General features: G+C 37.3%; 1 protein-coding gene across 2 annotated transcripts in view; it reads right to left on the bottom strand.

Annotated features, from left to right (window-relative positions):
• Positions 1-15,318, bottom strand: part of TRPM6 (transient receptor potential cation channel subfamily M member 6) — a gene marked incomplete at its 5' end in the record, with an annotated part of 138,349 nt that overhangs the window by 54,108 nt on the left and 68,923 nt on the right. For both annotated transcript variants that reach the window (XM_082657242.1, XM_082657241.1), the window contains 4 exons: positions 872-1,000; positions 4,815-4,961; positions 9,820-9,972; positions 13,996-14,224. In XM_082657242.1, the coding sequence (XP_082513368.1) occupies positions 872-1,000; positions 4,815-4,961; positions 9,820-9,972; positions 13,996-14,224 (658 nt within the window). The remainder of the gene's footprint in view (positions 1-871; positions 1,001-4,814; positions 4,962-9,819; positions 9,973-13,995; positions 14,225-15,318) is intronic.

The raw sequence follows: 15,318 nt of genomic DNA, 5'->3' as shown, positions 1-15,318 counted from the left end.
CTCAGAACGTGATATTAGAATTCACTATTATAAGAAATTACCCCTGCAACAGAATATCAGACAAACTTAAATGTAAAACAGTAAAAAGCTATTTTCCCTGAAGCATAATAAAAATGGTAGAATTCGGATAATGTTTTTCTGCTGAATTGTTTTCTACATAATATACAAGGTTGGTCATATTAGCTCTAGGACAAAATCATTGTACGTAAATGCACAGAGGCAGAGAGAGATACATATACAATGATATCTAAAGCAGCCTAAGTCACACGGTATGTGATTGCAGTTATAACTGGATAGGAATATTCATTCCTTTTCTTTTGTTTTAAGTGACTCATTGCAAACTAAAAATGAAAAGTTTGCTTTGGTTTGTTTCTTGGACTACTTGCCCCAGAGGGATTTTTATCTTAAACATTCAAAAATGTTTAGTAAGAACTTTCAAAAACTATAAATGAATTCTTTACACATTGCACAACTTTAGCCATTTATGTGCCACTCTGTGACATGAACGCAATAATATGCAAGTAATGTTAGGCTATAAAAAAACATCAGCTTTATAAAAAAAAAACACTTTTGGGGAATCAAATAGTTGGAGGGTCTATAAACAACTAGATACCATCACTCTAGAACTGATAAACGCACTAAGATGTCCCCTAAAATAACTGCTTTCAAAGAGCAGCAACCAACAGAAAGTATTTGGCAACAATAAAAGGTTGAGATCAGAAATTTTCCCCCTAGTTACCTTTCCTGTAGCATACAAATCAGGATCATTGCCTGACTCACCCTCATGCTTGGCCTCTCCGTTTTCATCACCCAAGCGCAGAACACGTCTAGCAGAGGTATGTAGAAGACAAAGGGAGAAGGGATAACTCACCTCCCTGACTTTCTCAATGGCATTGGTGAAGATGTAAATGATAACGAGCCACTCTTGCACGGTGGGCTGGGGTTGCATCTCCACCAACACGGTGTAAGTGAACAGCATGAGGAATGCCAAATACACCATCTGTGAGGGGGACATGGATTCCCTGGCCATGAGTGAGAGTCATAATGGAGGATGCCAAGCAGACATGGACCCAAATGAACAGAAACACACACATGAACTTCACCATGATAGCATGAAAATATAACTGGGACCACCCCCTGATCACTGATGACATAATTATCAAAGAAGGCATAGGAATCCACAGTTTTCTATTTTAGGAATTTGTGGAAGGAAAGATCACTGTTCTCAAATGCATGGAAATGGGCATGGTCACATCTTGTTGACTCCTGACCACAACTTTCAGAACCCTGCACATTCCGGCATGGACACAGTCAGGCCAACAGCAAGCCAAGAGAGAATCACACACCTTCCCCTCCATTTAAAAAGAAAACGTGTGTCCCAAGAATGCCAGAGGAGCAGTGTTAGTAGGTGCCTATTTTCAAATATAATAAATTGTGATATTTACTATTGCTGGGAGTTTTATTTTATGCTGATTAAAATATTCTGGTTACCACTTATGGTCTGGGTTCACGTCGTCTAACACATGACTCACTGGGCCTACGCAGATTACAGAACTTAGCCCGGCAGCTGTTTCACGGTCCTGAGCTTTCCATAAGTGAGGAGTTCTCAAAACAGTCTATGCCACCTAGAGGCTGCTCTGCCCAGAGTATTCAACCTAGACCTGCAGGAAAATGCTTCACTAATGCCACTTGCCAGGCTGGTGGAGTGTGATCTCTGACGCAGGCCGATGCCACTGCGTACAGAGTATGATAACTTCCATAATGCAAGTCTGCTAAAGGCATGACAGGAATGCAGAGGATGAAGCTGGATTTGAGACTTGGAGAAAGAGGTATATCAGTTGAGTCCTGTAGGATGAACACCATTTCCAGATAAGCAGATAAAGGAGGAAACAGTTTTCCATTTGGAAGTGGCAGAACAGAAATAAAATAAGCTTAGAGGCTGGAGGTTAAAGAACCAGAAAAGTATACATTAGTATAATAGAAGGAGAAAGAAGACAAGATACAAAAGGGAATTTTTACATAAGCAGCACATCCATGAGATGCAGATATGTAAAAGATAGAAACGCATTTATAAACATTAAGCATAATCCTTCTAGTGAATTTTAAGCATTTGTGATAAACTGTTAAGTTAAAATGGTTTAAAACTGCTGTGTACACTATGATCTCACTTGCGAAAAAATCTGAAAATATTTGGATAGAAAAAAGTTGAAAGCAGATGTTAAGAATTGCTATCTCTGGGTGCTAGAAAAAGAATAAAATTTGATTGTTTTTATCCTAAAAAAAAATTTCTGGTTATTGGAAACGTATTGTCCAATTGTGAGTCTCTGTAGTTAAAGACTGCTGACGTTTTTATCTACAGCACTTAAGGACTCAGCCTGACACATGATAGACATTCAAGAAATGTATGTTTAATTACTGTGTATATTAAACCTAGATTTCCAGTCTATTCAAAGAATTAAGACACAGTAAACACGTACACACAGATACACAGTGATTAATAGCTTTGTGATCTTATCTAACATTCTTATCTTCTTACAATTCCCAGAAGTAGACTAACTACACACACATTTAAAACTGTGACACATATTACTAAGTTGCCTGCCAGAAAGGCTTTATCAGTTTCCACAATCACCAACAATTCATGAGACGGTGCAGTCTTTTCAATAGCTTCAGAGACAATGCACAGTGCTAGCTAATAAACACGTATTAAAAATCCCAGATCAGGGCTTCCCTGGTGGCGCAGTGGTTGAGAGTCCACCTGCCGATGCAGAGGACACGGGTTCGTGCCCCTGTCCGGGAAGATCCCACATGCCACGGAGCAGCTAGGCCTGTGAGCCCTGGCCGCTGAGCCTGTGCGTCCGGAGCCTGTGCTCCGCAACAGGAGAGGCCACAACAGTGAGAGGCCCGCGCACCGCAAAAAAAAAAGAAAAAAAAAAAATCCCAGATCAACAGAGAGAAAAGTGCCCATGTGTGTGTTCCTTCTCACAAGAATCATATTATTTTAACCTGGATCCCTATTTCTCATATCTTTTTGAGCTCTACCTAAGTTTAATAAGTCTTCTTCTAAGCTTAGTTCTACATAGAGAATGGGTGAAATCACTTCTGACTATACCATTTGATATTATATACAATAGGTGATATTTCAGGCAGGCATAATGGGTATTAGCATTGCCTATGAGTTAAGAAGCTTAGTAGAGAAGCATATAAAAAAGTTAAAGTAAATTCTATTAATTCTATACTTCTCTAGGTCTATGTTTCAAGGGTTAATATATTTGATGACCTCTTAGGAACATAATTTAAATAAATTTATACGATTAAGCAGTCATGTTTTACATTGTTTTCATGGTGGCCAGGCACTAAATCACTGTAGATATTGGTGGTATTGCTTCTGACTCTTTTTTTTTCTTTCAATTCTTAAAAAGATATCCAAAAATGTTTACATTTCTTTTTCATCATAGCATTTATAACAAGACACTGCTTCAATAAAGCACACGTACCCTAACCTAGCAATGTAACAGCCATGACTAAAAATGCCCGTGCTCACTGCTAACACCATCCTTAGCTATTTTTGTAGTTGTTGTTGTTCCACTTGCTTAGCTTTACTACTGTCTCTAAGAGTTCATAAGCTAGAAATGTCTAAGGAAAGAAATAGTTGAAAACTCTTTACCCAATGATGTGACTATGGTTAAACTCTCTCGAAGCTACTATCAGAGTCTCTAGGATTTTCTGTATTCAAAAAATACAGAAAATACAGTATTTCCATATTCACAAAAACGGTGAAATCTCATCATCTGAATGAAGATTTTATTTTTGAAAACAGATAAAATTTATTCAGAGCTATGTACTTATTGAATAAGTATATGAAATAAATGTGTGGTTGGGCAAGTAAATATTTTGAAATATAACACATTTAGACAAATATCCTTTTATAATCACTTCAAAATGTTTTAGAAATATACAATCTTGAGCAATTTAACTAACTATAGGTTAGCATTAGAAAAATAAATACTGTTAAATAAATGTGAAAAGCACTCAATACATTTAGTGTACAGTTGTTTTCTCTGTATCTCTCCCATCCATGATAGATTTAGTATTTGTTTACACAATTCAACTTCTAAAATTTTTCTTGTCCTCTACATATTTAGAAGCATTTGCAGCTAAGACAAAAACAAACACTTGAATTTTTTGGTCTATATTACACATTATTCCTACAAAGAAAAAATCAATTCAACTGCTGATTCTTTGCCCAAGATGGGAAAAGAATCCACTCCCATCACTTAATTCTACAACCATATTGCTCATTCTATTTTTCCACACAGTTTCAGATTCTGAGTCCCAGCTGTGTTAACTGGAAGCACTCAGAAAACGAAGAATGCTTGAGCCTTCACTCCCAAAGTAGGAGATCTGCTCTCACTTTTTCTCACCTCCCTCCAATCTTCTTCCCTACCTCCTTTGTCATTCCTCCCCTTTTTTTTTTTTTTTTTTTTTTTGCGGTACGCGGGCCTCTCGCTGTTGTGGCCTCTCCCGTTGCAGAGCACAGGCTCCGGACGCGCAGGCTCAGTGGCCATGGCTCACGGGCCCAGCAGCTGCGCAGCATGTGGGATCTTCCCGGACCGGGGCACGAACCCGTGTCCCCTGCATCAGCAGGCGGACTCTCAACCACTGCGCCACCAGGGAAGCCCCCTCCCTTTTTTTTTAAGTGCACTTTTTACATTTTTATTACAAGTTGGTAAATCAGGCAATATCATTATCAACATTATCATTAGCAATTAACCATCCTGAATACTATATGTAATTTTTGAAATGAGACCAACCGTATAAAACCAAAACTTGACAATTGGAGCACTGTAGAACTCATAGACTTTCCTGGTCCATGGGAGGCTTTGGGGCCCACTCTTCAAATCAAAGTGCTGATTTTCATCTGGTTTCTCATCAGGGCCACTTTCCAAATCATAGTCTTTCTGTAAAATGAGCAAACGATCATTTATTGTCAGAGGCGTAACTAAAATACTGACATTTACAAGTATCTAAAATATTATATATTTCATAAATACATAAATATAGTAAAAATATTAGAAATTAACTGGGCACCCACCTGACAAATTACAATCTTAGTCTTGAACGGAAGGAAAACTACATGTATTGTATCAATCTTTGACAGGGTAAGGAGAACAGCGTATTTCTGAAAAGCAAGCTGAGTCTCTCATAGGAAAACCTAGTCAAACTGAGTAGTTCCAAGCATTTAAAAATGGTCCCTCTTCCTGTTCTTTTTAATCTCCTTTATCAGTAATTTTGGAACCTAAGGATATTAATAAAATCCTTGTGAAATCAATAACAGAGAATAGAATTATTTCCATAATTCAAGAGGACAAAATGGACACATAATGCTGAAACATCTTTCCCAAATTATAGGGAAGTCAGGCACAGTGTTAGTTTGAGGATTCTGTCTTTGACAGCTTCTCCACTCATTTATAACAGAGGTTCTACCTGAAGCTCATGGACTCTCTGAACTTCTGGAGTTCCTTGAACCTCCTGCAATTATATGCAAGTATTTGTGTTGTGCATGCATTTTTCTAGGGAAAGCATCTTCCATCAGTTTCTCAAAAGTTATGGGCCAGCCTAAAGGGGTTAACAGTTGTAGGTGGTGAGAAATGAGTATCTGTGTGACAAGGAAGTGGTTGCATAAATGTGACTACAGAGGGGTCTACATAGAAGAGCTGTTAGAAGGAGAGAAAAAAGAAAGGAAAAGAAAGGAAAAAAAAAAAAAAAGCACTTGCACCCTGGTTGCTTTCGAGAAGAGGGAACTTAGGGATTATGAAAGAGAAGAAAAAGAGGTATCACCCTACTTCATAGATTTCTATGTGGTTTTAATCTTTTAACAGGAAATGTGGGCTTCCCTGGTGGCACAGTGGTTAAGAATCCGCCTGCAAATGCAGGGGACACGGGTTCCAGCCCTGGTCTGGGAAGATCCCACATGCTGCGGAGCAACTAAGCCCGTGCGGCACAGCTACTGAGCCTGCGCTCTGCAGCCCACGAGCCACAACTACTGAGTTGGTGCGCCTGAACTTCTGAAGCCTGTGCGCCTAGAGCCCGTGCTCCACAACAAGAAGAGCCACCGCAATGAGAAGTCCACACACTGCAACGAAGAGTAGCCCTTGCTCACTGCAACTAGAGAAAGCCTGCGCGCAGCAACGAGGACCCAATGCAGCCAGAAAGAAAGAAAGAAAGAAAGAAAGTTAAAAAAAAAAAAAAAAGAATTTTTTTTTGGAATTCAAAACTCCTAAAGACAAGCATGCTAAAGGCACACCAGATGACTACAAGAAATTGAAGCTTTGTTGTGTTGGACTTTTGGAAAATGGTATGGGAGTCAATTGAACAACAGGCTGATAGTTTCAAAGCAACACGTTTTAACCTTGAAACTGAGTAGAAGAGTAACTATCCTCGCCTGCGAGAACTTGACCGGAAAAAACTGTTTGAAAAAACTAAAAATGAAATCCTCAATGAAGTTATCAGTCTGAGCCACATTACACCAAAACATTGGGAGGAAATTGTTCAGCAATCTTTGTGGGAAAGAGTATCAACTCATGTGATTGAAAACAACCATCTTCCAGCTACACAGACCATGAATTCAGGGACTTTTAATACTACAGTGGATATCAAGCTTAAACAGTGAATTGATAAACAGCTTCTTAATAAAGCGATCGAGGTTGATTGGGAGACCCTGCAGGAAGAATTTTCCCACTTCATGACAGAACCAAAAGGAAAAGAGCACGATAACATATTTGATAAATTTAAAGAGGCTGTTAAGGAAGAAACTTAAACACCAGAAGTGGAATGATTTTGTGGAGGACAGCTTGAGGGTTATTCAACACAATGCTTTAGAAGACCAGTCCATGTCTGATAAACAGCAGTGAGGTGCAGCTATTTATTTTATGGAAGAGGTTCTTCAGGCTCATCTTAAGGATACTGAAAATGCAACTGAAATATGGAAGGTCCAGATTGGGAAAAGAGGTGGTTACATTGGAAGAATCAGACCCAAGAACAGTGTGTTCACAATGAAACCAAGCATGAACTGGAGAAGACGCTGAAATGTAAAGAGGAACACCCAGCTTATCTTGCAAGTGATGAGATAACTACAGTCCAAAAGAACCTTGAATCCCAAGGAACAGAAGTAGATACGAGCTTGATTAACGATACTTGGCACCACGTTTAGAGAAGACATTACTTAAAAACAGCTCTAAATCACTGTAACCTTTGTTGAAGAGGCTTTCATTCCTAACAATGGCATTTTGTAGATTCTGAGTAGGAATGCAATGATGTTGTCCTATTTTGTCAAATACAATGCATGCTTGCTGTCACCACAAATACTTTAGTGCAGCAACTTAGAAACTCTGAAGTCAAGCAATTAGAGAAAAATGTCAAAGAGGTATTAGAAGATTTTGCTGAAGATAGCGAGAAGAAAGTTAAATCGCTTACTGCTAAACAAGTTCAAATGGCTGAGGACCTCAAGAAAGTTAGAGAAACTCAAGGAAAACTTGATGCATTTATTGAAGCCCTTCATCAAGAAAAACTGTAATAAAATCCTACTCATATTATAATCAGCTCTGCATACATACAAGAAAACTCCAAAGTCTTTGTCCTCCATTTTTTTCTTCTGCTATTCCACCTTTCTGAACATAAAATACTCATAGAATAAAAATTTAAAATAAATAAAAAATAATTTTTAAAAAAGAATAATGGCTTTCATTCTCCTATTACCAGTGCTTTCATCATATTTATTATCACACTAGTACCATGACGACAAAGACACTCTAAAAGAGCATCTATGTCCCTCCTGTCTTTGGCTTTCCCCCAAAATACATAATGCCAATTGTGTTCCTCAACTAATCAAGTACATTATACTTAATTAGCATTATGAAAACTTGTATGTCCCACCAAATGCTACCTCTACCCCTTATTCTCTGATTAACAAAATTTTAAACACAAAGCAGATAATCCAAAACTGTTGCTTTAGTTAAATTCAAAGATAAAAGAACACTGTTACTATGATTATAATCCATTCGTAACAGACCAGATTTGAAACACTTTTTCAATAAATGCTTTAACTTGAATAATGGTGAGGTATCATGGATAGTCTGTCTGATTATAGGCTCCATAGTAGCAGGGGCCGCATCTGCCTTAGTTAATGAAATGCCCCCAGAACTTGTCTGGCTCGTGGAAGGTAGCTATTAGATATTCGTTGAATTATTAATTGATGTGGCCATGTCCAAACCACCAGGTGAGCAACTGCTGTAAGAGAACCACTATATTACAGACAAAATTCAATTTTTCAGGGAATTGTGAGGGCTTACTATCTTTTTTGAATGTTAAGAGCACATTTAATTGGCACTCAAGGAAGGAGTTCTTTCCCTAAGAGTCGCCACTTTAAGAAGAACTGCTTAGTGGAATGCTCCAACTATCTGCAATGCCTTCAGTTTCAGTGAAAGCTTATCTTTCTATGAAACCGCTAAGAGCCAAAAGTGAAGTTACATTCACTTCCAAAGCACTACTTGCAACCAAGTTGCCAACATATTTACATATTTGTTTGTAGATAGATGGTAAACAGTTTCCTTCATTGTTTACTTCAACAAGCTAATTAAACTTAATATGAACACTGAAGTAGTATAAAGGCAAACATATGTATGTGAATGTCTCACATATAAAGATTGCCTTCTATTTCTAATGGGGTTAGGCAAGCACTACATTACTTCTTTCCTTAAAAAAAAAAATTTGAAATGGTCTAAACTTAGTAACCACATAATCTAACCAGTACAATCACAATTATGACAACTTGACTAACCCAGCTTTGCAACGGAGAACTCACACACTCTATTGAGTTTAGAATGTATTTGCCATCTTGGACTCTGAGAACCCCAAATGGAACTATCAGGCTTAGAAAAGTAAGAAGGAAAGGGAAGGAAAGGGAAGGGAAGGGAGGGAAGGAAGAGGAGAGGAACACATATATACCCAAACAGGCATGATAGTAAAAAATATTTAACTACTGATCCAGTTAACTGTTCTGGCATTAACCAATCAGAATAAAGGCTCAACCAATCACAGCAGATGCCAGCCATACAAACTAACTATAAGTATTTTTCATTTAACATTTATCAAATACGTTTTTAATATTATGACAAATACCTCATGAGTACAAAAGCACATCAGACAAGACGCTAGCTAAAGATGCATCACTGAAGTATTAAGTACCAGAAAAGATGTTTACTACATCTCACAGTAAATGACAACTGTATCAGCAGTGATCCAAGTTGAATCATAAAATTCAAAAAATATATGCCCAGACAGCATATTGGAGACTCTCCAGTGAAGCTGCAATAGAAGCAGCTCAAGTTGCCCATGAAAGAGTATACATCTGGGAACTCAAGTAAAACTATTCAAACTCATTGGATATAACAAATGAAAAAACTATGGCGTGAAAGAGTGAAGATCAATGCACATTTTAAACCAGCATATTTTTAAGGATATGAGGCATCCCTTATTGTAGCTTTAGAGAAACAGTAAGTCTATTTATTCCACTAGTCACAAAGGAAGAAGTTAAGCAGCTTTCAAGACATAATAAAGTCTTTGATTTTGGCAGAAATAGGATATTTTGCTTAATAACATATGGGGGTTAATTAGAACTATCATACATGCTATACCTGACCTTACTATAATATGATTAAGACTGTTAAATAATTTGTTAAATAAATAAGCTTTGTGTCCGTGTATGTTTGTGTGCCATCAATGCTGTGAAAACCTAGTTCATTATGATATTGCACTAACCAGACAAGCACTTTCTTTGGGAGCGCTGGCATTCTGGTCACCATTATACCACGTAAACTGGGAGTCCTGGGACTGGGGAACATGTGACATCTCTGCTTTGCTTTTAAATTCCAATGTCAAAATGGTGGGTGGGAAAAGAATACTGATGATGATCTTTAAAAGAAAAGAAAACAAAGTAAGTAGTGGGGGTTATACAAGGCACAAGTATGATCCAAATAAAGTTAAGATTTGGGTGTATATAAAATGTCAGCTCCATCCCCAATTCAGTGGATATCCTGATTGTATACATACTTTCCGACTCGAGAATTCCAATTCTAGAAGTGTCTCCCTCAGAAATACTCATGAATCCAAGCATGTGTAGATAGGGATGTTCTTTGCATGGCTATTTGTAATAGCAAAAAATTAGTGTCAACCTGAATGTCCATCTATAGAGGGAGAGCTGATGTGGGACAACCTAACAGTGGAATACAGTCAGCCCTTCATATCCGTGGGTTTCGCATCCACAGACGCAACCAAGTGTGGATTAAAAAAAAAAAAAAATTCCAGACAGTTCCAAAGAGCAAACTTGAATTTCTCATACATTGGCACCTATTTACATAGCATTTATATTGTATTAGATAGTATAAGTAATCTAGACGCAAAAGTTATATGTAAACACTACACCATTTTATATAAGGGATTTGAGCATCCACGGATTTTGGTATCCTGAGGGGTCCTGGAACCAATCCCTTGTGGATATTGAGAGACAACTGTACTATGCAATCATTGAAAAGACAAAAGCAATTGAATATAATGAATATAATTAAAGTTATATTGTTAAGTCTAAAAACAGCAAGTTATAAAATAATATGCACCGTGTAATCCCATTTTAAAAAATTAAAAAATACGATGCATATACATATATGCATTTGAAAGTTTAAAATGCATACACCACACTGTTATATGTTATAATACCCAGAGGCACGGCAGTGAGAAGTCTTCTTTTTCAATGAGCATATTGCTTGAATAATTCTTTAAAGCCACTAAGTAGTTACTATCATATAAAACACATGAAAATTTATTCATATTATAAAATCAACAATATAAAAACATACCAAGTCACCTTCTGTTAGATGCATCTCCCATCACACATATATTTTCTCTGCCAGTAAAACCCAACAAAGATAGAAATCTAGACATCCACGATTTTTTCATTCTATTGCTAACATTCATGAATTTATTTATAGTCTATTCAAAAGAATTTTTATCTTCAACCTGTATTGGCCTTTCAGGGTAAAGAGTTTAGAAGATTTACTAAATATTGTGACAATCATCTTCGTGAACATTATCTCTTTCGAGCTAAAATTAGGCCTAGTATTCTGGGATTCAGGGAATAAAGGTAAGATTAACCCAGACTATATACCACTCATGATTAAAGAAACTAAAGTCATGTCCTTGTCAACTTCATTTTTTTAATGCTGAAATGACCTTTTGTTGGTTTTTTTTGGTTTTTTTATAACACCTTTATTGGAGTATAATTGCTTTACAATGGTGTGTTAGTTTCTGCTTTATAACAAAGTGAATCAGTTATACATATACGTATGTTCCCATATCTCTTCCCTCTTGCGTCTCCCTCCCTCCCAACCTCCCTATCCCACACCTCTAGGTGGTCACAAAGCACCGAGCTGATCTCCCTGTGCTATGCGGCTGCTTCCCACTAGCTATCTATTTTACATTTGGTAGTGTATACATGTCCATGCCACTCTCTCACTTTGTCACAGCTTACCCTTCCCCCTCCCCATATCCTCAAGTCCATTCTCTAGTAGGTCTGTGTCTTTATTCCCGTCTTACCCCTAGGTTCTTCATGACCGTTTTTTTTTTCTTAGATTCCATATATATGTGTTAGCACACAGTATTTGTTTTTCTCTTTCTGACTTAACTTCACTCTGTATGACAGACTCTAGGTCCATCCACCTCACTACAAATAACTCAATTTAGTTTCTTTTTATGGCTGAGTAATATTCCATTGTATATATGTGCCACATCTTCTTTATCCATTCATCTGTCGAAGGACGCTTAGGTTGCTTCCAAGTCCTGGCTATTGTAAATAGAGCTGCAGTGAACATTGTGGTACATGACTCTTTTTGAACTATGGTTTTCTCAGGGTGTATGCCCAGTAGTGGGATTGCTGGGTCGTATGGTAGTTCTATTTTTAGTTTTTTAAGGAACCTCCATACTGTTCTCCATAGTGGCTGTATCAATTTACATTCCCACCAGCAGTGCAAGAGTGTTACCTTTTCTCCACACCCTCTCCAGCATTTATTGTTTGTACATTTTTTGATGATGGCCATTCTGACCAGTGTGAGATGATATCTCATTGCAGTTTTGATTTGCATTTCTCTAATGATTAGTGATGTTGAGCATTCTTTCATGTGTTTGTTGGCAATCTGTATATCTTCTTTGGAGAAATGTCTATTTGTTGTTTTGTTTTAAAGCTTGATTTCCTGTGAAGGTTCTCTGGACTTTTCCCAGTCTGATAGGATTGGTTTGTTGGTGTGCTTGTTTTCTTTTCGGATGTAGAACCCAAAATACATGCAATCTTCCAGGTCTGGAAACACCATAGTTAGCAGGCACAATGACAATATTACACTAATTAATTCCTAACCCACTTCCTGAAAAGGCTCCACATTCTTTTGCCCTTGACCGTTGCAGAACAATTGGCTTGTGAAACAGTATTCAATAAAATCAATATTCCATTTCCAACGAATAGGTCAGAGTCTATTCTACAGAAGCACTTAAATGAGTTTTCCCTTCCACATAAAACTCTACAAGGTCTTCCTCCAGTCTTCATCCACATGGAATTAGTCTGACCAGGACATTTTACATTTGCAAAAGTGTTCCCAAAACTCACAAGCCAAGCACTGAGGAATTAGGATCCAGGCACGGATGATATAAAAATAAAGTATACGAGGAGCACAAAGTTATTAAGTTCTCAGTAACAAGAATTTCTATTCAACTAAAGTATGTACAGGACAGAGCCATGGAGAAAATTATTTCTCAAAATCCCAGCTATCTATACCCCCATCTCACTCTCTGAACATTTAAAAAGAGTTATTGCCAGCACTTGTGCAGCTAGAGGTGGACCCATTTACATCTCTGCTTCATCATTTCCAAGGCTGAAATCGAAACAGATCAAAGGAGAACTTCTTCTAGAAACAATTGTTGTTTCTCCAATATTTTGTTAAAGAGGAATCTATGTGAAATAATTTCTGGTTGACATTCCTCGTTTCCACAATATCATTAGTGGAATTAAAATGTACAAGCTCTTTTATACATTTTATGTCATATCTTTTAGTTGTTTGTGTTTTCTATAGTTTGCCGACCAAAAAAATGTTTTTAAAAACAGTCATTCTATTTGGGACACATCATATCTTTAAGAGCTCTAAGGAGAATAAAATTAAAATATAAATTATAACCTTGTGTAGCTCTTAATGATCATGCTTCATCCCCATTTTTTCTGTTTCATAAGCTATGTACTTCTTAAGCATGACCATAACCTAGAACTTTTTAGGCTTAGGTTTGATGTCAAAAATTAAATGCCTTTAATAATTAACTAAATTACTCTTGATAATTCAAGATGAAAGATGAGGCTAAACCATAATGGAATAGAAAAATTTGGAGATAGTTAGTGGTGTGAACAAATGTGTTTGAGGGCAGCTTTATAAAATAGCCATTTATTTCCTGAAACATCACATTAGGTGAACACAACAACAGAAATTGCTAATTTTATTTAGTTTATCATGAGTTAGTATTTTTAAGCTGAGAAAATTTTCACTAAGAAGTCTCATTTACTTCTGTTATAATTATCAGAGGCAATGGTGTTTACTAAAAATGAAATCTTGTTTATGTTTGTACATTCTTTTAACTTCTTCTAACCAGCCTCTCATGAGTATGCCTTTGTGATGGACGGAGCTGGCACAATTGTGCCCATTTTTTAAAAGAAACTGTGGTAGTGGGAGATAAAGTAATTGTCAGAGGTTCCACTGTGAAGATCTCAGCTCATCTGTGAGAATCAAAGACATTAACTGGTTTTCCTGAAGGTAATCTTCTGGAGCAAGGGAAAAATGAACTCAAGAGTATAGACCTCAACAGTATAGACTAAACTAACGTTAAACTCTATAAAGCAAGTAAATATACCTTTAACCAAGAGTTTTTCCTCATTTTCAGACGCCCCATCCACATATCTGTCAGTAGCATTTGGGTACAAGTATGTGAAACAAAGGGCCTCAACCCTCCAGAAACAGCCAGTTTTAAACAGGTAGAATTGCTCCAGTTCTTGAGTTCATAGGTCAACAGTTTCATGGCCATTCTTTCATTCTGTTTGAATGCCTTCTCCAACACATCTAGGGCAAGCCGGCCAAACTGTCTGCAATGACACAGTGGTGAGTGGCAAAAATAAATGCAGGTGAGAGCCCCAGAAACATTAAAAAAGATTAGATATGAGACTCAGAAAAGACCAAGACAAAAGAGGGAACAGTAAAATGCAGAAGCTGTTTAAAAGGGATTGCCGCTCAGGAAATGGATTGTTCTGCCTTTCTTAAAAGAACAGAACTAGAGGGTTTCCACCAGGAGTGCCTGAGCTATCCATGGGGAGAAGCGAATCCACACCACAAAGCAAGCTGTGTATGGCTTGATGTGGGGCTCCCTGATAGTACCTAATAAAGAATTTTTTGACAGAAAAGATTGTTCAAAAACTGAACTAGCATTTAAGGAAAAACTGTAGAAACTCCCCTCGCCACTCCTTTTTTTTTTTTTTTTAAGATTTTAGGGACTTCCCTGGTGGCACATTGGTTAAGAATCTGCCTGCCAATGCAGGCTCAAACAGGTTTGAACCCTGGATCAGGAAGATCCCACGTGCCGCAGAGCAACTAAGCCCGTGCACCACAACTACTGAGCCTGCATGACAACTACTGAAGCCTGTGCACCTAGAGCCCACACACCACAACGAAGAGTAGCCCCCGCTCACTGGCAACTAGAGAAAGCCCGCACGCAGCAACAAACACCCAACACAGCCAATAAATATATAAATAAATAAATTTAAAGATTTTACAAAATACACAGATGACTTAAGTAAGAAATTAGACCTGGAGACACCCCCAGGTGATCTTCTTGGAGGTCGTTTTCTCTAAAAAGTAGACACTGTCATTCTCTGGAATTTTTTAAATCAAAATGATAAATTAGTTTCTATTAACTCTAGCTTTCTTTCTTTCCCTACTACTACAATGCTTTAGTAAATCAAAAAATCAAAACATTTCTAACTTTTCTATCTTCTACCATCACTCTCTGGTAATTTAATACATAATATATTTATTTGTTTTCCTGCCTGAGCGGCACTTAAAGAACAAATTTTAATATAACTTAGTATCAAAGAGTTTGAGAGTTAGGAGGACTTCCAAAATCATTCATTGAACATTTTATAGTTAAGAAACTAAAGTCCCGAAATCTGGTCAAGTGATTTGA

The sequence above is a fragment of the Grampus griseus genome, assembly GCF_964374135.1.
Source record: "Grampus griseus genome assembly, chromosome: 6".
Lineage (NCBI taxonomy): Eukaryota > Metazoa > Chordata > Mammalia > Artiodactyla > Delphinidae > Grampus > Grampus griseus.
The sequence above is the reverse complement of the archived record's forward strand: the minus strand, read 5'-3'. Positions and strand labels throughout refer to the sequence as shown.